Here is a 23,157-nt window from a genome sequence, read left to right as displayed (position 1 = left end):
CAGTTTAAACATTAGTGGTGGGTGAACTTTTACTCAAAACAACACTTGTGCAGTGCGAGTCAGTGTGTGTTTTTTCTCTTGAGTTTTAAAAAAATCCACAACTGCAAACATTCATGAATATAACCCTGATATCCACAGCTACAAAGTCGAGTCGGCCTGCGTAGCCGAGGCCAAAGAAACTGGGTCTAAGCACCAGAGAGGAGATTAACAGCGCTGCACCGCCGTGGGAGACAAGCAGGCAACCTTTTTAAACTTATTTTTCGCCGTGTACCATTTCATTATTGGAGAACACATCAGTTTTTCCCCCGGCTGCTCTGCGACGTGAGGATTCCTGGACACCGAGGAGGAACGCTGATAAAGATAGAATTGATTCCAGCCAGGAGCGGCCGTCGTGGAAGGAGGTCTCGGTCTGGACCCGCAGCTAAACGTCTGGTCTCCACTCTGAGCCGCTCGCCGTTTTCTCCCCCTCTCCACCTGCAGCTCCTCATCCAGAGGCAGGTTGTCAGCGAGGCAACATCAATCCCCCGCCTCGTGACTTCTTAAAGCCGGCCTTCTCCCCGGTGCCTTATCGCTTCATCTGCAGGCAAGATTAAAGAGGTCACCTCTTCCAAGTTTCCACTAGCTAACTACCTGACACGTCCGCTCGGCCGTAGTATGTGTTGAACAAAAAAACTTCAAAAAAAAAAGAAAGAAAGACACATTTAAGCTCTTTTTTTAAAAAAGAAGGGCAGTCTTAACGATGGACTTTTTTTTTTTCAGCGCTGCCATAATATTAAGAAGAAAGAGCCAAGCATAAAATGTAAAGACAGGAATAATGATGCCATTGTCATACAAATTGCTTCCCTATAACCTTCAGTTTCACTATAGAATTTGCGTCTGCCATCAGGCGGCACGTCTCGATGGAAAATGGAGGCATTCAGTCTCCATCAAGTATGAAATGAATGAATATAGTGACATATTTTTGTGCTCGTCTTCATAAGTTGTTGCCAGTGACGCGGATAAAGAAAGATTCATCTGGTTTCCTGGTTGGGACATTTGTTTGGGTGAGGGTGCAGGGGTGACGGGGTCGACGACAACCAGCCGCTATTTGATAGAACAGCTAAAGTCTCAATGTAAACATCCAAGTTTACACAGCGAAGCTGCGTCCGCATCATGTCCTTGAGCGCCTGACGAACATCCGGTCTGAAAAACCTTCACCATGGACTTTTTAAATGCAAAACCTAATCCACCCATCCTTGCATCAAAGTGCACGACTCCGTCAAACATAAAGATCATCCGCTGCAGTGAGGAGGCCGAAGATTTTGAGGTGCAAAAAAAGTGAAAGTGAGAATTTAGTTATTAATATTGTGCAGATACTGCTGGTTTGCAAACGCTTGTGACTGAAGTGAGAATATTGCACTGCCTTTGAATATGACAGAACCATCCAATCATGTTGGTCAGTGATTTTCGATGAACACCCTCCACTCGCCATTTCATGATAAATGAATACAATCCAATGTGTTTAGGCAATCTACCATCTAGTTCCGTCAGGTTAATTTTACACGGTGTTGCTTATAATTTTACAGCCACACACATGCAGTCAATATTTGTCACATTTGTAAACATTCAATGGGAACATAGGGTGAAAATAGCCGTAAAACACGAGCTGGATGAGACAATATAATAAGGCAGGACAATAAGGGAAAATCATATTGTTATGAGTCCATCTATGCTCCAGCGAGCTTCTGCTTTCAATATAGATGAAGGAAGCCGGGCCAGGGGACGGCGCCGAGACATGTAGGCAGCTCGCACATATCTAATGATGTGAAGGGCCGTCTGCACATTCTAAAGAGAACACATTTTCTACCTCGACTTTTACAATTGCATTTCTTGTCTCCTCTTCTCCACCAAAAAGGCCCTGCAGCTAGAGTGGCACTCCATCCGGAGCTGTTGGTGGCGTAATGGGTCAAAGTGATGCATTCATAGGAGGTTCAGCTACATTTGTATGATCAATCTCGTGCAGACAGACAGTGCCTGGGTCGCACAGCTGCAGACATTGCTGTCACAATTCCTCTGTGCTAAGGTTGTTGCAGAGTGATTCTTGTAATAATTTGTACGGTCACGTATGTATGTATGTATGTATGTATGTATGTATGTATTATGCATGTATGCAGACTGGAGTGGCTGAAGGATTTTGCTTACCAGACTTTAAGCCTTCTACTGAGACCAGCAGCCAGTCAACTGGACAATTATTTTTGAAAATAATGCTAATTTTACTTTACAAGTGTTTCTCGAAACCCACATGTCTATCTTGATCTAATGAACACCCTTGAAATGAGCAAAGTCCATCCTTTTCAGTCCTTCTCTTTGTACACACATCATGTATCAGTCATGTATCACCCATGACTGATACATCTCCCAGGTTAGTGACAACAAACTCAATCAAATGTTTGTTCCACCTCCAGAGACTACGTTGTTTTTTTGTCCCATTCAAGACGGGTGCAAAATCTTCAGCATGGATCTAAATCAGTTCTAGCAAGAGGCTATAACAGATGACTAAATATGTAGGACATCTATAGTGTGTGTGTGTGTGTGTGGATGTGGCTTGCTATCACTGGGCTATTATAAGTCACCTTTAAAGACTTGGATTAAACAGGAAGTGAAACAACACTTCCTGGAGGTACCTGTTGGAAACAAACCTCTGACAAAATAGCCGCTGCGATTCTCTTTAAAGAGTTTATCAGAGAGCCACAGCGCCGAGTCTGTTCCAATTTCATGCTATCTTTCAACGAGTTAATTATTTTGAGCCTGACAAAGACTGAGGACAGAGTCAGGGACGACCGCCCCGACGGACTCTTTGTTGCTCTATCTTGTTTTCTCTCTTCTTCTGCAGGCCTTTGCCCCCATCTCCATTGTTTTCTTCTGTATATTGTCACGACACACTTCCATCCTTGGCTTCTCTCCTCCGCCGCCGCCTTTCCAGCGGTGGAGGAGGGTTTTGGAGATAAAAGCAGGAAGAGCTGAGGAGTCCCCTGCAAGCCTTAGGCAAGGAGAAGGTCAACAGGCCTGCTAAAGAAGGGCTGTTATCATCTTGGTAACATGTTATCGGAAAGCCTGCAGTAGTGTTTATTTACAGTTATTGCTCCCTCTGGGTGCACACTTCAACGCCTGGGGCTGATTGCTCTGTAATGAGTTCAGGAACACAGGGGAGCCAATGCAAGAAAAGAAGAGAAACAAGGGAGGCGAGAAATCACTGGCCAATAACCGATAGGTCAGCGAGGAGAAAAGGAAAAATCAAGGGAAGGGAGAGAAAGCTGGCCTTTGAAAATGCAAGAGAATCAGACAAGGAGCGAGTATATTCTCCCGAGCATGGCAGTTTTTCTTTACAGCGCCTTTATCCTCCCATTCAGGGGAAAACAAATCAGCCCAAATTGGACAGAAGCTTCCAAAATGAGCTGCAGGCGAGTTAATCGGGTGCAGTGTTAAAAGGGTGATGACCGGGAGTCAACGCAATGTTGTAAAGAGGGGTCAGCGTCACCCACAATACATTTCCCTACTGCCGTTCACGCCACTTCCTCAGTCGGTGCGTTAAGATTTCTGCAAACACATTACTAATAGGGACAACACTGGGATACATATGACATTCCTTTATTTTAGAATTATTAGAAAGAGGAGCGGAAATCTCATACTTTGAAAACTTTGAAATTACTCAAAGTGCTACGACAATCACCACAATGCCAGCTTTTGGAAAAAAGCAAAAAAGTAGAGAAGCAGGACAGGAATTTCTATTCAAAGGCTTGGCAGAAGATCAAGGAGCTTTTCAGCAGCAGTTTTTCCCCTTGCCAGGCGCTGCACACAAACGGTGCCGTTCCTGAACAAATAACTGTGTAAATCTAAATATGTGTGGGCAAAATGACAGGAGGCAACTATACATTTGATTTATTGTGAAAATACCAAAAAAGCGAACCGGTCCTAAAGACAAGCTAATCCGAGTTTAATTCCACCGGATACAGGAGATTAAGAGACATCATTCAGTAGTTTGAATTAAACACAGTCCATCAGAGAAAAGGAGCACAAGGTGACTTTTGGGATGTTGTTTCTCGGGGGCAGCAGGAGGCTGCTGATGATGCCAAGTTCATGATGCAGAGGTGACAAGTGGAATGACTTCACTTTAAAAATAAAAAAAATTGCTGACAATGTCTTCAAACTCAGCCCCAGGACGCGATAATAAACCAGCAAAACAATTTTTAAACAGAATGAGAATTTTGACTTTACTGATTTAAAGTTTTCCACTGTATCCATTTTTCGTTTGTTTTAGTGTATAAATTAAAGCAAGCATAAACATAAGCAAAGGAGACAAGCACAGCGTGTGTTTGAGCCGTTTCTGTCGGGCTCAATCAAAAATTCAGTTTCAGTCAGGAGCACGCCCCACACTGTATGAGTATATTCTGTGCGTGAATTTATGTTATCAGACAAACCCTGCCACCTCAATGAGGTTCATCTCTCGGCGCGCCCCTCTAAATAAATCAGCTGAATAAACAGAGGCGGCTCCAGAAGCATCAACAGGTAAAGCATTACACATTCTCTCATCTCGTCTCAGCCGGGGTGAAAAATGAGACGTCTTCCTCAAACAGTGTTTGCGGCACCAGGAATTATTTGCAAATGAATTACTGGATGAATTGCTGGGGCCAAATCTAGTAGCAGCAATCTTTTTTCTAAAAGAGAAATTTTATTCACGCATTTGATATTTTCTTGTTGTTTCATATCTTCTCTGTTGTGAGAGAGAGAAGAGCTCTCAGCTTTTTTTTGCTTTTTTTCCTTCTGTCTGCGTCGAGTCGATTAATTCTGATAAATGAAACCTAAAACACAATCCTGGTGTCATCATGGCCTTGTGATGGAGCTGGACGACTCCAGTTTCAAGTCCAAAATCCATATTCAAAGCTCCAATCTGAAACATTTTCAGTTGATCTGCCACATTCAAACCACCAAAATGATAAATCAACGACTTGCCCGTTACGCAAAATACAAACTCTTGGCACACCAACAATTTCCTTAAGCATCTAATAATAGTGTGAACTTCCTCTTCAACCTTTCCGAAATCTCTCAGCCACACACAGCGCCATGAAGTCAACAATAAAAAAAACCATTCAATTACACTCAAATATTTAGAAAACAGCCCACTGCTGCTAGCATTTGGTTGACATTTGGAGAAGATGAGGCGCTCGCCGGGCCCCTTGCGTGGCCCTCGTATCGGAGCCATCAACAATTAACTTACAGAACGCCGGGGCTGATTGTTCTGGTTCCGCCAGAGGAGGAATTTCAGGCCGCCGCCGCCGCTGAGCCAGGCTGTTTACTCAGTGATTAGACGGCACGTGCAACAGGTACGGATGTCAGACAGGATTATCGCTCCGTTTCATTTTGCTCAGCATTTCATATGGCTAAAAAAGGTACCGGGGGGGGGGAGCCCTGAGGAGCCATGTGATTAAGGCAGGAAGCTGCGTGTAATTTTAGCAGTTTTTAGGGCCGACGCTCTTGTTTGCTTTGCTCAGACGACAAGGAAACAAGCAGCTAGAGAATGTTTATACATTCACGAAAATCAACAAAACTCTGGGATGTATGAGTATTGAGAACAGACAAGCTGTAAACACAGCTGATAGTTGATCTGTTCAATTAAGATGACAAAAGCAAACCTCTATTTTGAATCGCAACCCAAGAAGACCGAAAAATTAGAATGCCTTCTGCTGGAGCGTGATGGTAAGACTGGGACACAGCTGCTAACTACAGGATTCAAGACCATATAATAGGTCACACAATATGATATATGATGATACTGGTCGAGACTTTACACTAACTAAACAGGATGATACATTTTATCAAAAAATGTCCTTTTTATAACCTACGACTGTGGGGCGACTGTGGCTCAGGAGGTAGAGCTGGTTGTCCAATGACTGAAAGGTTGGCGGTTCAAATCCCGCTCCATCCTAGTCCGTCGTTGTCACGGCAGACACGTAACCCTAAATTGCTCCCAATGGAGCTAGGCAGCAGCTTGCATGGCAGCAGCTACCCATTGGTGTATGAATGTGTGCGTGAATGGGTGAATGAGAGGCCTTTGTAAAGCACTTTGGGGTACCGTGAAGGTGCTATAGGTGGAAAAGCGCTATATAAGTGCAGTCCATTTACCGTTTACCATTTAAAAAACCTTAAAAAAAAAAAGATTCCAGTTTCCATGATAGAGAAGCAAGGCTCAATGCATGCACTGGTCACGTCGTTGCAAACCAGTTCAGATGAGCCCTTTAAGAAAATGTCCGTGTGCCATGTGCGGATGCAAACTGAAGGATGACTGATACCTTTTCATCACCATGAATAGCAACACAATCCAATTTTCATTTGACGCAATATACAGCGCGGCCACTTGGACGCCTCGGCCACATTCTTGCACAGAGCGATCGTCTCAGGGTCAAGTCAATACGGCACAGGCTAAATCACGTGGTGTGAGATGACACAAAAATAAAACTGTCAAAGGTGGGAGATGAAAATAATAAACAAAAAAACCCAATAATAATAAAGAGTAATCTCTTACGGCTACAAATGGCCGACGAATGGCATAAATCAAACAGCCGACAGTCCCCAGACTGCGGCGAATTCATCTCGCCGCCGCGCCGGCAACTTAAAAAGCGGGCGAGCGAGCACGGAGAAAACTGCTAAAAGGGAAACTGGAGAGGCCATTTAGCGATTTGAGCAGTGAAGCTTCTCGGGTGCCAAGGACATGTAAGAGAGACGGAGAGACTGGGAGAGGCTCTCAATACATCAGATGTCAGGAGCTCTGCCTCCCACTCAGACCGGCGGAGGGAGCTGCTTTTCAAAAAAAAAAAAAAAAAAAGCCAAGAAGAGGCGATGGCGGCGCCGTCGGGGGCTGGTGTGTGTGTGTGTGTGTGTGTGTGTGTGTGTGTGTGTGTATGTGCGTATGTGCATGCAGCATCGGTGAACGTGTGCGAGCACCTGGAAGGGAAGAGGGAAGAGCGTTTTCGCTAAATAATGACGGCGGCGGTGAAAAGAGTGGCGCTGCCTCTTTCAGACGTGGAGTTTTAACGAGGGAAGGCGAGGAGAGGAGCTGGGAACCTCTTCAGGCCACTTACGCCGAGCGTCCGGCCTGATTGTGTAAACGTTTTCATCTCCCTTTGCTCTGTAATCAATGGAAACTGGGCGATCCTGATTCATGGGCCACTCTGGAGTATATAAATATCTCCTGACAAGCCCGACTTGCCTCCCCCACCCCGCCCAGCCAGCAAACAGCAACCAGCAGCGCCCGCGTCGCACTTCACATTATTCTTCTCCTCTGCACTTCCTGATTCTAATTCCCAGCCACTCTGCCTCTTCTTCACGCCGCGCCTCCTCCTCCTCCTTCCTGCAGTTTGGCTTATCAGTCATTCTTTAGGAGGGACTGCACCGCTGCAACATGGCGACTTATGGGGAATAAGTCAGAGTAAATACATTGTTCCATGTTGGAGGACACGACAATAGAAAATCATGGAGGGAGGAAAAACGGAGAAGAAACTATTTTACACAACATTCATCATCATTATTTATCCCCTGGCCACACGTCTTGCATTGCTTAGTCACTTAGACTGGGAAAATATTTCTTCATCAACTATCACGACTTAGCAGGGTTCTTTGATGCAGAAGGGGAGGAGCCTCTGACCGAGATGCCACACAGCAAAACCTTCTGCATTCACAGGGTGTTGGTACACTGTCCATATTGAGAATCTCACAGCAGAGAAACAAAGCAACAACATTGCAATCCTTACATGATATCTTCTGGTAAGGAGCTCAAAGAAAGCGTTTGGGGAGAGAAGCCAATCAAATTACTGCACAGCGCTGTTAGTTCAACTGAGATCTCTGCCAAAGCTGAACAATGTTATCCAGTGAGAGAAGCACCGACCATGATCGTATCTCCAACAGCAAGCACTGTTTAAGGTGGAAGCTTTAGAAGTTGACTGGTTTGGGAATCCACTGAAATTCCAACCCCTACATTACACCAGACGTGTGTGTGTGTGTGTGTGTGTGTGTGTGTGTGTGTGTGTGTGTGTGTGTGTGTGTGTGTGTGTTGCATCTTCAGCGCTCCAGTGCAGCAGCAGTGGAGCTGACAGTTTTCCATTCTAATCAGCGCATTGTGCACTCACAATGGCTGCATTTCCAGTCTGCCGGAGCTCCAGAGCCTCCAGAAAAAGCGTGCAGGGGTTCCATTTTCGCCAGATGCCGGAGCGAGGCGCAGAAATTCAATGCAGAATGCAGTGCACGGAACAGGAAGTCAGGCAGAAGATGTATTTTCAAAATACAACAAAAAGTTCCACTGACTTATCCAATTCCACAACACTACCAGAAGATTGCGAGCAACTGGACACAAAACATGAAGTTAATTCCACCTCTGGTTAGAAACAGTAAAATCTTTTTAGGGTCACGCTTCTGTGTCTACGAGCTGCATCATACTATATCATTTAGTCTTTAATTATCACAGAAACTTGCTGGTCTGGTGACTCCAGCAGTCCGGCACGGTGCTGCACTCCAAACGCATCGAGCGGAAGCTGCTGGATTGGGCCGGATGGGACGCTTATGCGCAGACGCCCAGTGTCAATTTGGGCCAAGAGCTAGTGAAAAATTTATTGGAGTTTGGCTGGCAGGATGGACGAACCAGCACTCAGGGCTGAAATCTGATCCACACCGCTGCTGTCAAAGTTGTAAATATGGTGGAGTGGTCAGGAGCTCTGCTAGAACCACCGTCAGGCTTTGCAGTTTGTTTAAGGCGTGTTGATAAATATTAGCTCTTGCTTTACGCGAAGCGATTTTGGCTCGTTTGAACACCAGAGTCTCTCAGTTTACCCTGTGGCGGAGACGAGATTCGCTGCCAAACGCAAATATCCCAAAAGGCTTGGAAGCGACAGAAATATCCGCGTGCGCCTATCTGTCCCTGGCCCGCTGGAACGAGTCGGATCGCATCGAGCGAATTGATCGTAAAGCCAGATGAGTCTATGAGTTGTGCTTATCAATGGAGCCCATTAAACACTTGTCACCCCGGGGGAATCTCTCTGGCCATGCGAGTCATTGTCAGCAGACAGCAGTGAGGCTAATCAATGGGCGCTTAATTACATCTGGTGCTCGGTCCAAAGGTGCCGTAAAACAATACGCACGTCCTGTCAGCGCCACCACCCTGTGTGTGTGTGTGTGTGTGTGTGTGTGTGTGTGTGCCTGTGTGCGAGGAGACAGATGGCACTTTGGTCGCCAACATCGTGGAGGACGCACTCGGAAAAAAAAAAAGAGTCTGAGACTTGGCAAAGAATGTCAACAGTTGGAGGGCGTGACAAATCAAATGTGACAAGACAAGATAAGAATGTCATTTGGATTTCACTCGACGAAACAATTAGGCTCGTCTTATCACCCGGGAATCTCTGCCACTTGACACAAAACACAACAATAGGCCATGAGTCACTGTTTACAGATTAACAGAAGCTTCTGGGTTGTTGTTGTTTTTTTTAACAATATTTTTGCATTGTCCTAAGTATGGTATAATAAGATCTCATCACATAAAGGTCTGTTTGCCTGCAGAGATTTATGCCAATTAGCATCGTGCTCCATAGCGCACCCACTTTCAGATTCTTATTTTAAATATGAAAATCCAGTGGCGTGCACAAAAAAAGGAGCATCTTCCATTCTTGTCGTACGTTCCACACGACTGACTTACCCGATTTGTGTCAGCTACCTGTGCCCATTATGACATCACAAAGGGTTGTCATTCTGAATATTTGAGCTAGCAAAATAAGAAAAGGATGGACTTCATTCCTGGTGCCAGTGAGAGCCACAGCATCATTATGGTTCCCTTCAAAGAGCTATTTGCAACTGTGAGTCTATTAACAACACCTCTCCTGTCTCCATCCCTGATTAACATTTATCCAACACACACACATTGTGTATGCTTTTGCATTGATGTAAAAAAAAAAAAAAAAGCATATGCAACCACATACAAACATCAAGCCATCAATCGAGGATCAAAGTTTTTAACAAAGACAAATGCAAAACTTTGGTTAAACTTTGTTCTCTACTAACTTCACTGTTCATGGACATTTTGGGATTTTTTTGTGGGTATTTAGTGGGTAAAACAGTCATGCGTCTTTCAAGCTGTGGACGACGGTGGTCACATGACATTCGTCCTGGCGTTTGGCAATATGTGCGGCTAGAGACATATTATTGCTGGAAAACATTTGTCAATTGAATTTTTTACAAATGACGGTAAGGGAGTGCGGGAGGTCTGCAGGAAAGCTCCACTACTGAGGTTATAAACTGCATGCGACTACATCGTCTGGGTCATTATCCTGCCGTATGTTTTCTCTCCGCAGCGACAGGAAATGGCTTGTGCTGGTTTTTGGTGACTGGGTGTCAGAGGACCTGTTGGCTCCAACACCTGCTGTGTGTGTGTTTCTCTGGGCCATCGCTGGCTTGATCAGCACAGGGCGAGAAAAATGTATAAAGCCTCATCTAAATGTAAATGAGGTTTTATACCTTTGGCAAAGAGCTTACATAACCAATGTTTATTTTAACAAGCCAATTTCACTTTGTTCAGAGCTATAGTAGCGAGACCAAATAACTAAATAAAATCCGTATTTGTTAAAGTGGGGGGAAAGTACATAGAAGATAAGAATATCTGTCAACTAATGTTGGAAAATGGTCCACAAGACGTTGCTAAGTAAAAGGTCGGCATACATTTGGAGATTAAAACATCTGCTTAGAATCATCACATTTCGACCATTCAGTCTGGTTTGAGGGGGGAAGTCGAGACGTGGGAAGAATTACGTAGTAGAAAGTACCAGTGAAATAAGCAGCACACTCGTGGCTGAAAAAGTTGGATTGTTTTCACACTTGTCCCAGAAAACATCAGACTTGAATTTAAACAAAAACTTGTCCTTGAAAGTGACGGTATGTTATTCAGTATTCATAAAAATGTTCATTAGAATGTCTTTGGTGAGTAAAAATACCTGAATAAATACAAATTATTTCATTTAGAAAACACTTCAGGGCCACGGCTCAACTTTAACCCACAAAAAATGACATCAGTGACATCATGACTTGAGAAGCATTTTCTTATTTCTCTTCTTTTGTGAGCATTAAAAGAAATTCCCGACACACTGTACGTAAGCGAGAGGGGCGTGCACAAAGACAGTTTGCTGCTAAAGGATCACTTGTTCTTAATCTAATCCTCGGTTTCTCTTTTAAAGGGGGACATGATTGAATGAGCAGAGTCCAGGCTTAAATGAAACAGCAATGGAGAATTAATTCGATATTAGCAGGCAAACTTTAATTCATCCCCCAATCTAACTTTAGCAATGCATTTACTGGAAGGAAATTAATATCAATTCCATAAATCATTCAGGAGATACATCCGGAGCCGAGACGGTGGTATGTTAGCTGATCTGAATGGGGGGAGCTCTGCAACCATTAATCAATGCCTGAGCTCCTCTGGCCATGTCATCTGGGAGAGAGGGTTTTTTTTACCCTCTCCTTTAGAAAAAAGAAGGAAATGCCACTGCCATAAGAGCATGAAAATATTTATGCACATCAATGTAATGGCAGAAGGTTAAGGAGGTCAAAGAAATTTGCTTTTCTGGAAATTTTTCAAGCATAAATCATGCTTGTACTAGATACATTTCTATCATTATTACTTGCACTGTTGCCACTGCGATTGCTTAGAGTTTATAAGGCATGTTTTAGTATGAGTACACTTTAGAGTACATCTATTGACTATCAAAAGTAAAGAGTACAAAAGCAGAAAAGGTTGGTGAGATAAAATGGACTTTACGAAAGCCCTGATTCACAAGAGCAACCTGTAGTTTCTACTTGCTGAACCGTCATCTCTGATTCCCCTTGATGCACGGAGGCGCAGCAAATCCTGCTGCTTAAAACTTCCCCTGCCTCCTGAGACCTCACTGCTCCGGCTCATCAGATTTTCCATAAGACAGAGTGTGTCTGTGTATCGTCATGCCTAAATGTACAACATCATTATAACCCTCCCAGATACACGTGAGTTTTACGTACATGCTACATGCGCAAGGAGAAGACATTTGAACTGATAAAAAAGTTTATCAAATCAGGCAGGAAAACAACAAACGAGGGACAAAGCAATATCGACGGCAGCCGAAAGTGTTGTTATTTTAGTAATGTTATTCTTTTTAAGGTGCGTCTCGGCTGTTCCGGGGATGAAGGTTGGGCACTGCTACAGTTTTGTGACCACAGCGGTGGTGCCGACAGTAAAGCTGCACTTTATGATCAACAGTGGGGCCATCACCCCCCCCCCCCCCAAAAAAAAAACAGGATTAATTCTTACCGCTCTCAAAGCAGGCATCAAAGACCAGATGTCCTTTCCGTGTTGCTCCTGTGTAGCCTGGTGGGCTCACCGTCAGTTTACTCACATTCCCCACCAACACATCCTCTCCTGCAGCTTCACTGCCTGAAATACAAGTAGCAAGTCAGAGATGCACTATTTGAAGTTGTAAAGACACAAAAACGCTTTGGAAAAAATGATCAAGCATAATTTAAACACAACATGTCATTTTAGAACTACAACAAGCCAACTTCATGGACTGGCACGCAGATAAAAACACAGAGATATAATTTTTGTTTTGTTTGACTGAGTGTCGCTAAATTTATACATAGTTTAACATGTGCCAATAGGGCAGACATGACACACACAAAGAAAACAATAAAACAATTGTTAAGATTTAGTTCAAAAGAAATAAAAACATTGCAATTGTTTCAAAGCGTCTGATGCTATTTCTATTCCTATTAATAAAAACACTCTGGAAAGGTTTGTGTGACCAGTTTGATGAAAGATGAAAGTGACTTTAAAAAAAAATAGGAAGGAGAGGGAGCACACTAATATTCTAGAACACAAATAAATGTGCGCTTTAGTTTGCAAAAGAATTGGCCAATTGACTTTAAACAAAAAAAGAAAGAAAGAAAGAAAAAAGAAAAGAAAAACTAAAATTATGCTTCTTACACACGGACAGAGTTCTCCAGGAACCAGCAGCTAGCTAATTAGCGAGCCCGCTGTGAGCGCGCATGACCGTCAGCCCACCTCTCTCTATCAGGCACCACAGCTAGCTGGCTAGCAAACACTCGGGCTGCACCTGCTCTCAAACAACCTTCCTGGGGCTCGCGCGTTAACGTGCACGCTACGTGATGTAGAATTTCGGTGTCAGCATCCCCCTCGCGCGCTTAATCAACACCTCGCGCTGCGCTAACGTATGCGGCGACGCAGCCCGGCTCGCGACAGGGGTCTTGTTTACATCCCCGAACCTGCTAGCATGGGGGTAAACGCGACTGCTCCGAGCCGACGCCGACGCGCACATAAGCAGCGAGGCGAAAACATGCAGTCACTGGCCCGCGGTTCGCGCTCGTCGGCGTGCACGGCAGCGGGGAAGGAAGCCCGAGTTAGTGGCTGGGGTATACACACCGGTCTCGCCGTCTCTGGTAACGCTCTCCTCCATCTTCTTCTCCATTCTGACACACAGGAGCCGACGCTCTCTGTGCGTTGCCAGGGCAACGCGAGCATGAGGAGACGGCAGAGGCGCTGTGGTGCAACGCAAGTACGATGAGCCATGGCGAGGCGTTGATTAGTCCGGGAAGACATCGTTGGCAGACGATCGGACACTTGGGGTCAGTGCCTACATTGGTTTGGAACAAAGAAAAGAAAAGCAGTTAATGTGAAAAGTGACTAACTTAATATTAATATAGTTGTTGTTGCTTGAAGTGGTGCTATTTGAAGGATGCTGTAGTGTAGTTCAATATAAAACTGGATCATATTTTTGAGGGAAAATACCTCGGCTTTGTGGTCACTGTTTAGTACAGAGAAAAATAAACACGTAAAAAAAAAAAAAAAACATTGGTTATTGTTATTAAAAGTGTAAGCCTGTATGTGTTTGGATGCATTGTTTCAAGAGTTTTTTTTGTTTTTTGTTTTTTTTAATACTTTTTACATAAGTGCATTTCAGAACCTGTACTTTCTCGCTTGAGTAAATGTGTTAAATCAATACTTTTTCTTTTACCAGAGTTTTCTCTTACTCAAGTATCTGTTGTCCTTAACTTTCACTTAAGGACAGAATGTGAATACTTTCACCACCTGTGAAGAAAAGAAAAGAGAAGAGCAGAAAAGAAAAGAAAGAAATGAGACGTTTGTGTACAATCAGAAATGACATCAGAAATGAAATGACATAATCTACATTGTCTCAGAGGACATTCGGTAAGCAACCATGAAAGGAGGGGCGTTTGCACTGACATGTTTATTCTTCGTCCGAGTTTGTTGAGGGGGAACTGGATCGAAGGTATTGATACCAGCAGGCAAGTATCAATCCAGTGCCAACATTGGTATCGATGTATGGACCCATTCAAATTGTCCGTTTCTTAATTAAGGTTTAAAATGTATGTACATACCATGACAGAAACAGAAAAAAAAACCCATAGAACTTTAATAAAATCTGTCAAATATGAAAAACAATTGTGGTTGTTTAGGATTTTTAGGGTTTTCATTTCCAGAAAATGACCTGTTCAGAAAATATTGTTTATTACAGCAAAAAGGGGGGAAATGCACTGTTATGGCAGCATACTTTTAAAAAAAAATGGTATTCTGGAGGCAACACTAAAGTAGCAATGACTTCCATTAGGCTGACTATAAACTGTAATCAGTATATTGTGCAGTTTTATTGCAGCCATACCTGCATTTTAAAATGGCATTTTAGGAGGGAGCCAATCATCTGGCTCCAGCCAGGGATTCTGAATTATCCTGCAGATTGATTAAAGCTGGGGGTTTTCTAGACAATTGGAGCATAGATGTCATCAAGGCCAATCAAGCAGGGCCCCTATTTCTTTCCCATTACAAAGGCTGCACCTGATTAAGTGCATCAAATGAGCAGCCGCGCAAATCCTGGAGCAAAAGGCACACAGGCTGCTGCTAATTTTGAGGTTATAAGCTGTGTGTAACAGGACCAAATGAATAAGACCAGGGAGAGGGCAATGATTTTTCCCTCCGTGTGTGATCTGTTTTTGATGGTGAGCATCAACAGGCCGCTGAGTAGATAGGTCGAGCTGATTATTTCTCCGATGGCTGTGGGAGAGCACAGGGCTGCGGTGTAAAATTTCTGTTAAAATAGAAAATTGAGCGCCCGTCCTCCATGCTATGTCATTCCTTTAACACCATGCCAATTAAAGAGCTCCACGGTGGCGCAATCATTCATTTCTCAGGGCCCGGATTGAATTGTATTGAAATTAAATTAGTGGGCATGCAAGGAACGAATCAGACACGGCGCGTGTTTCCCTTGTTTCTCTGCGCTTGTCAAATAGAGAGGCGACGCAGGAGTTGATGAGTGTGTGGCACGAGCCTGGGTTTGGCACTGGAGTTCCACATGTTTGTGCATTTATGTCTGTTTGAGCTCAGTACTACTAAAAGAAACTGAGTCAGTGCATTCTTATAATATTATTATGCATAAAACTTCAATTACATGTTTAAATATCCCCAGGATAATAAGTTAAAATTGACATTTATTGTAGTAAAATCTAGAATGCAGCACAGTGTTTACATGCACATGATTGAATTTTAGCTCCGCTCAAACTTAAGCACATTTCAGTTTCTCCTGAAGGTTCACCTGCATCTCTCATCCTCTCATTCCCATTGTTTCCTGCTCTCACCTCGTCCCGCTTTCTCGTGTTCCAACAATAGCCCTCTTCACGGCTGCTCAGATAGCACTTTGCATGCACACGTGCACTAATGTCCCTTGTCATGATGTTTGCAAAGTGCGACAATGATTTAATGAACGCGTCCGTCAGTGGGAACCAGAGGAACATGAAAGAAGACTGCGGTCCGCGTCGCGGCATCGCACATTTTAATTATCTCTCAGGAGAGAGTCTTTTCCACGTGCTTATCAAAACAGTTTTGACCTCCGCTGGTTGCTGAGCGGCACCGCATGAATGAGCCGCGGCACGCCGGCATCCCCCTGTCATGGTTTACAGCAGCTCCAAGAATTTATTTATCCCCGCCGCCCCCCCCCCCCCGGCTATTTTAAGGATTGGGTGGCTAATGACTGAAGGACACGGCGCACCTGCACATTTCCGCGCAGAGCGCGTTAGAGAAGCCCCAGGGGGAGTTTGGAGGGAGTGTGGGGAAGGGGGGGGGCCTCCGGCATCGCAAAGGTATTTTTTACTCACTCAAAATGACGCCTTTACTTCTAAACGGCTAAATGATCAAATAAGTCAGTACTTGTAAGCCGGCGCCGTAGTTAAAGAAGCCGAAGGGGGGAAGAGAGGGAAGAAAAGTGACATGTTTATATTCTTCAAGCCTGAGAGTGCCTAGAGCGAGAAACTCTTTGTTTTCTCTGCTGTTTTTTTTTCTCCCTCCGAGCGAGCAGAGGGAAACCCTTCTTCTCTTCTGAGGCCTTAGCCAAGGACTGTCGCACGTCAAGTCCATCGTCTACCAAAGCAGGAAGTCGTGCAAAAAAAAAAAAAGAGAGAGAGAGAGATGAAAAAAAAAATCAGAACACAAGTGGTGGGCGAGCTGGCCCGAGACCAGCGGCCCGTACACAAAGAATCACTATGGTGACAGCAATCAGGGGGCTCCGGAGGGCGGGGCGGCGGGCTCCATCAGAGAGGGAGGCAGCTGATTGACGAATCATCCCTCACTCTAGATGGTTGCAACTGACAACTGCCTCCTCCACCCCCATCCCCACACTCCTACAGCCCCACCAACCCCCCTCAGAGACTGCAGCCTTTACAGACCGGGGATGTGGCCAGTAGCCTTTTCCTTCCTCCCCGTTTTCCCTTGAGAAAAAATGGATGGCGATGAAAGACGAGAGGGACAGAGAGGAGAGAGCTGGCAGAACTCGTCAGTCTCGCTGATTTTGACGTACCCCCGCTAGCGACGGCGCCGCAACAGACAAAAAAACGTGCTAATTTAAAACATGTTAACAATATGTGTCTGACGCAAACTGCTAAACCTAACAGTCTGCTAACACTCCCTCAGCTTTTCCCCCCGTCCCTTATCTATTAATCATTTCCCGCTCCTGTCCTCTTTCGCCATCACCACCAACCCCCCCCCCCCCCCCCCCCCCCGACCCCCCCTTTCCCCTGCCCACTCTCGGCTTCGGCTGGACGGCATCCACCTAAACAGATGGCCGTGTGTCAATAGGCTGCTATTAACTGGCCGCTCTCCCCGGCTCTGATTCACGACGGCGAAAAAAGGCTCGCTCCAACCGCTGGGAATAAATCAATTGCGACGCGGATGCAGCCGCGGATAAGATTAGCATCGTGAGCGAAGGTGAACCCGACGCCGCCGCGACTCTGTTGCCATAAAACATTTTATTTTCCCCGGTTTCAGAAGCATTTGGACTTTCCTCTGTAGTTTCTTATCATTATTATTATTATCTTCCCTTTTTTTTTTTTTTTTTTTTTGCCCCAGTACATTGTGATTCATACTCTGCAGTTTTCATGCGCCGTCTCCAAGAGTTTAGTGACTCATATCCTTTGGCACAAGCATCTGATTTTATTTTTTATTTTGTTGTTTTCCCCCCCCCCCCCCTCCCCGTTGTTTTTCTGCACCGTAGTCGGGATCTCCTGCCATGCCTGTGACTCGCTGCTTCGTCATCTCGGTGCCACACCCTGCTGGGGGGTGGGGGGCGGTGGAGGACATCCACCTGACCTTGATGCTCTCATCCTGCCTCGGCTCACTTGTTCCACCCGCCACCGCTTTAGCCGAGCGCCGCCATCCACTCCCCCCCTCCGGCGACGTGTCTTGATGGCGAACGGATTTCTTAAACATTCCGTTGCTTCGCATTTAAAAGAATGTCACAGCCGAGAGAGAGGAGACGCTTTCTGCGGGGTCTCTGGTTTTCCCACTGAAATGTACAACCTGCTTCTTATGGGATCTACAGCTAAATAAGAGGATTTTATCACGTTATCCCCCCCAGACTGATCCTCGAGGTGCGTTTGATTGTGGGGGGTTTGGCGGTGGAGGGGCAGCGAGCGAAGTCCCTTCATCACGCCGACGGTGTGTGTGTTTGCGAGATGCAGCGGGGGAAGAGCGTAACAGATAGGAGTGGCACAGGAAAGAGGGGGAAAAAAGGGTGGGGGGGGTGGCTGTGGCGCCGATGGTGTCGCTGGTGCTCGAGCAGCCTTCCCACCTTGTGGCTGCACGGCGAACTGTAGCTGCATCGACGCGCGAGAGAGAGAGAGAGGCAGGCAGGCAGGCAGGGAGGGAGGGAGGAGGGCGGGTGATGCAGAGAGAGAGAGAGAGAGAGAGAGAGACAGAGATGGTGCGAGAGAGATAGAGCGAGCGAGCCAGAGGGGGTGTGGAGAGAGAGGGCGAGGGTAGTGAGGGGGAGAGAGAGAGAGAGAGAGAGAGAGAGAGAGAGAGAGAGGGAGGGGAGTTTAAACTAAGTGCTATGTTGTGGGACAGGCTAATCTGCTAGCGAGCAGTGTGAGGATCGGAGCGTATTGTGTGAGCCAGTGTGCGGGGGACAGATAAGGAAGCCAGCCAGCCCGCCAGCCCGACCCACCGACTGACTGCCTGACTGCCTGTTTTAATGTGCTGACTCTGGGGAGATTTAAAAAAAAAGAAAAAGCAGCAGCAGGAAAAGAAGAAGAAGGAGAAGAAGAAGAAGGAGGCGGAGGGAAAAAACAGCATCAGCAGCAGCAGCAGCAGCGTATTGACTCCACAGACGTGAGCGGAGACCCTGGGCTCAAAACGCCGCCGCCACAGCCACAGCCAGCAGAGGCACGTCGCCGAGACAAAAACCCAGCGCTGACAAATCGCAACTCCGCCACCAGACGCTGCGGGAGGATCTTCGCTTCCTGCTTTTTTTCCGCACTTATTTCCTTTATTGTTATTTATTTCTTGTTTTTTTTTTCCCTTCCGTTCCTGGGACTGTCGCCCGCCTGCCCCGCGCGACGACTGCAGACGCACTTTGAAAAAAAGAACGACCAAAAAAGAGAGAGAAACAGAGGTCGGGGGGAGCAGCAGCAGAAGAAGGTGAAGAAGAAGTGAGGAGACTGTGACAACGACAAGAAGGACAGAACGAAGAGAGCAGAGGCGAGGCACCGAAGCCCCAACATGTTCGAAATAAGCCGAACACTCAACGCCGCTTTGCTGAGCAATGAGGTAAAGAGGGAGAAAAAAACCCCAAAAACACACAACATTTGGATTCTTCACACCTCTGCCTGTGTGCGTCTGCTGCCAACCATTCTGTCGTGCGTGCGTGCGTGCGTGCGTGCGTGCAAGCGTGTCTATTGTGAGTCCGCTGCATGTGCGTGCATGCGTGTGTGTGTGTCCTCTTCTGCCTGCCCGTGGCCAGAAGACAGAGGGACTGACTGACTGACTGACTGACTGACTGACTGGATGCGAGCAGCAGCTTCTCACACTCCGCCTGGGCTGGAACGCTGAACGGAGACCTGGTGCTCAGACCTCGACGCCCCCCTGCTGCAGCCGAGGCAGCTGCCCAAACCCATCCGACGCCGACGCAGGCTTGAGACCCATTTGGCAAAAAACAGAAAAGAAATGCAAAACAACCAACCCCCCCTCATCCCCCCCTCATCCCCCCGGGCTCTAAAACATTGTCTTGTGCACCTTGGTGTGCACGTTACAGTGTGAGTGCGTACACCTGGGCGTGTGTGTGAGCGTGCGTGTGCGTCTGCACGTGCATTCTTGCGCGAGGGCAAAGTGTTCTGTGATTTCTCTCCTCTCCTCCTCCGCCCGCTCTCTCTTCACGTGCGCTGCCCCCCCACCCCCCACCCCCCGCACCGCCCTCCTCGTCACCATCCCTACCTGCCGTCGTCCGCCCTTCCCGTCCCTTCTCTCACGCCCTTCCCTCTTTCTCTGCGTCTCTCCCCCCTCTCTTTCTCTCTCTTTTTCTCCTCCCGTGTCTGTCTGTCTGTGTGTGTGTGTGTGTCTGCGTGTATGTGTGTGTGTTCTGTGAGCAGCATCTCAAGATGATGGCGAGGTACGGGCAGCTCTCGGGACTAGCAGCCAGCGGCGTGGGCTCCGTCCCCGAGACGCGCTCGCCGCTATTTCCCAGGGACCTCCCGTCATCGCCTGCCCAGATGGGCTACAGGTCGCCCCTGGTAAGAGGATAGATGGACCGATATGTATCTATATACACACATATACATCTATATCTATATCGATATACGTTTATACCTAATGTCTCTGAAGAGCACAGGGAAGCTTTTCGGCAAAAGTAAAAAGAGGGTAAAAGGGATGAGCATGGCCGTGTGTGTGTGTGTGTGTGTGTGTGTGTGTGTGTGTGTGTGTGTGTGTGTGTGTGTGTGTGTGCGCGTAGTGAAAGGGCAGAAAGGGAGCAAATCAATTGTGGGATCTTGCCTGTATCCCCAACGGGTAGCATTAGTAAATATTTACATTGTTATGTTTGTTCAATTACGGACGCCTACACCGTCTTTAGCCTCTGCCAGTCAGGCTGTTGTCCAGGGAATTTGAGATATTTGTGAACGTGCGTGTACGTGTGTGTCTGCCCGTGTGGATAGTAAGTTTGGCTTTGCTCCGCAGCGTGTTTGCGTTTGATTAATTAACGTGGATGGGAAATTAGTGAAAATCAACTCCGAAAAAAGGGAGGTATCTGCTGCAGCTTTTTGCCATTTTGGAGTTTATGTAACGACCCCGAATGGAAAAGGTCAGATCTTTTTTTTTTTTTTTCCAATGGCTTTAACTCAAAACTGTGCAGTCATTTCAAATTCCGGTAACCATCCTACAGGTCGCATTGCATATTTGGAAATATGAGAACACAAGGAGCAGTCGGTGTTTGTGCACCCGAGACAATATGACTCTGCTGTTTACAGAGACTTCAAGGGAGGGTGGGGGGTGAATGGAAGAGAAAAGGGAAGGGGGGGTTGAGAAAAGGAAAAAAAAAGAAAAAGAAAAAAAGCCAGAGCGTTTAGGCAAAAAGCGTTGTAAGAAAATCCCTGACTCGCCGCATTAAAGCGACATGAAGCTGTGGGTGTCTAATCCGCTGTGGGCTCTTCATTGGTTCGGCTCCCCTTCAAACTGGCTCAGATCCACACCCCGGAGCCTGCCGGAGCCTTCATAACCCACTGTCACGCTGCCGACTGTACCCAGGGGTTTCCATCAACTCTATGCAAATGTACAGTGGAGGATAAACGGCAAAATGTCATTCCGTTAGAAGAAGTCGGGGCTCTCGCTCTGGATCCTGACACAGTTTTACCGACGGCACCTGTCCAGTGTTTGGTTGTAGCTGCGACAGATTCCTCACTGTGTTGTTATTGTGTTGTTGGTGGGGGTTTTTTTTTCATCCCCACCACCACCGCTATGCAATTGGAGTCTATTATCTATGTTTGCTGGAAGCTGCTGGGCCAGAAACTATTTATTGGAATGCGTGCAACTAATTACCTGAATTTATGATCTGATTGTGATCGATGTGCTATCAGCATTTCCTGCGTTCATGGGCATCCTAACAGATGAAATAACAGAAGGTGAAGGTTTTTTTTGTTTTTTTTTGGTTGTTGTTTTTTTTTAAGCAGTGCAAAAGGGAGAAGGATTCTTTTAAAACGCCAGCATCTGTGCGAGACTTTTATTAAAGGTGAAGTGTATCTGAAAAAGCAGCGGCTGTTTATGCGTGTCCTCATGGTAACGCTGCCTTTTTCCCTTAAAAAAAAGAAAAGGCATCGTTATAGTGATTAATGGTGCCTTCATTAAGCGCAGCAAGATCATTTGCATATATTAGATAAATGTGCTGGAAGATTCTGGTGGCTCTGGTGTGTAAAGCTTGCAAAACAGATTTCTTTTCTTCTTTCCATTCCAAATGTACGGCCGAAAAAACAAGATCGAAGAGACGTACAATTTCACCGCTGACAGGAAAGCATCGCTCCTACTATAAGAAAATTAGAAAATTAATGGCTTTCAAAGGCACATAATTTATCTGACATTAACTCTTTTTTTTTCTCTCCCCGTCCGTCAACCATTTAAAACGAAGAGCACATATAAATCTGTTTTATGCTCGGGTGCATTATGGATAACGGGAATTAACAGTTTGATGGCTTGGTCCTTGGGCGCTGTGTATCCTTGCTGCAAAGTTCAGCACACACCCTTCAGCCAAAGCGACGCTCTGGTTTTCCAGGGCATTTTGTTTGTGCCTGTGTCTTACGCATCTCGTCTCCTTTGTGGCTGGTTGGCTGGCGTGCGTGCGCGTGCGTGCACATCCCGCAGTGAAGCGCTGGTGGGGTCGGTGCCTTTTTAAAAGAGCATTCCAAGCATCAAAATCCAGAGCCCATTAGGAAACAAACACACAAAGCGGCAGATCCAGCGTGCGGTTGATAATTTGATTGGCGCTCTTCGAGCTCCAAAAAAAAAGAAAAACGAGCATCCGCGACATCTCTAATGAGTGAGCAATCACGGCCCTGTCACCTCGCACCAAAGGGGTTCAAATGTATGTTTAAAAAAAGACATAGAGAAAAAAAAATTGGAGCAAAAACTGAATTGCAAATCAATCCACAATTCAGTGGCTGGGATCTAATTTCTGAAAGCTCGCATGTAAAATGAGAAACAAAAAAAAAAGCCTGCAGTGCGCTGTGCTCCAGAGCTGAATGCTGTTAATTTGTAGAAAGCTCCGCTGATTACTTACTGCAGGCAGCTGCCGTTCCCTCAGTGACACCAGCTTTGTTTGACAACTCCAATCTTTTCTGTTTCAACATTTTTTCCCCCCAAAAAATTTGATCTTTAAATGGGTGGGAGGGGCGCGTTTCAGACCTTGCATCACCTCCACAACAAACAAGCGGGGTGGAGTGGAGGTGAAAGGAGGAAGTGGGGGTGGGGGGGTACGTAGCACAGCAGCTGGCAACACGAACATTAGCAGCCAGGAGATAGTTAGAGGTCATCTCTATTTCATAACAATGATTAGCTTCCTCCATCTGCCACGTGCTGCTCTTTCTTTTCCCTGATTGCAGCGATTTCCCCCCCCCACCCCCCCCCGCCCTCCCTTCAATCTCAAGAAATTGGCTCATTTAGGCTCTGCAACACAACCAAACGACTCCGCAGGAAGGGAAAAAGCTTCGAGGAAGAGAAACAAAGAAAAGAAAAGAAAATAATAATGATAACGATAGCCACAGTTACATGGAAGCGGCGTC

The 23,157-nt window shown here is 46.0% G+C and overlaps 2 protein-coding genes across 3 annotated transcripts in view; one reads left to right on the top strand and one right to left on the bottom strand.

Annotated features, from left to right (window-relative positions):
• agbl4 (AGBL carboxypeptidase 4) overlaps positions 1–23,157 on the bottom strand; it is a 350,340-nt gene that overhangs the window by 228,315 nt on the left and 98,868 nt on the right. The window contains exons 2-3 of the mRNA XM_076022940.1: positions 13,478–13,688; positions 12,350–12,472 (exon numbers count right to left, since the gene is read on the bottom strand). Coding sequence (XP_075879055.1) covers positions 12,350–12,472; positions 13,478–13,523 — 169 coding nt within the window. The 5' untranslated portion in view covers positions 13,524–13,688. The remainder of the gene's footprint in view (positions 1–12,349; positions 12,473–13,477; positions 13,689–23,157) is intronic.
• Positions 18,366–23,157, top strand: part of elavl4 (ELAV like neuron-specific RNA binding protein 4) — a 73,789-nt gene continuing 68,997 nt past the window's right edge. The window contains exons 1-2 of one of the 2 annotated variants that reach the window (XM_076022926.1): positions 18,366–19,165; positions 19,984–20,124. In XM_076022926.1, the coding sequence (XP_075879041.1) occupies positions 19,118–19,165; positions 19,984–20,124 (189 nt within the window). In that variant the 5' untranslated portion in view covers positions 18,366–19,117. The remainder of the gene's footprint in view (positions 19,166–19,983; positions 20,125–23,157) is intronic. The other variant, XM_076022924.1, reaches the window with a different exon arrangement.

The sequence above is a fragment of the Nelusetta ayraudi genome, unplaced genomic scaffold, assembly GCF_046127955.1.
Source record: "Nelusetta ayraudi isolate G7.1 ecotype Tasmania unplaced genomic scaffold, CSIRO-AGI_Nayr_v1 ptg000013l, whole genome shotgun sequence".
Taxonomy (NCBI): Eukaryota; Metazoa; Chordata; class Actinopteri; order Tetraodontiformes; family Monacanthidae; genus Nelusetta; species Nelusetta ayraudi.
The sequence above is the reverse complement of the archived record's forward strand: the minus strand, read 5'-3'. Positions and strand labels throughout refer to the sequence as shown.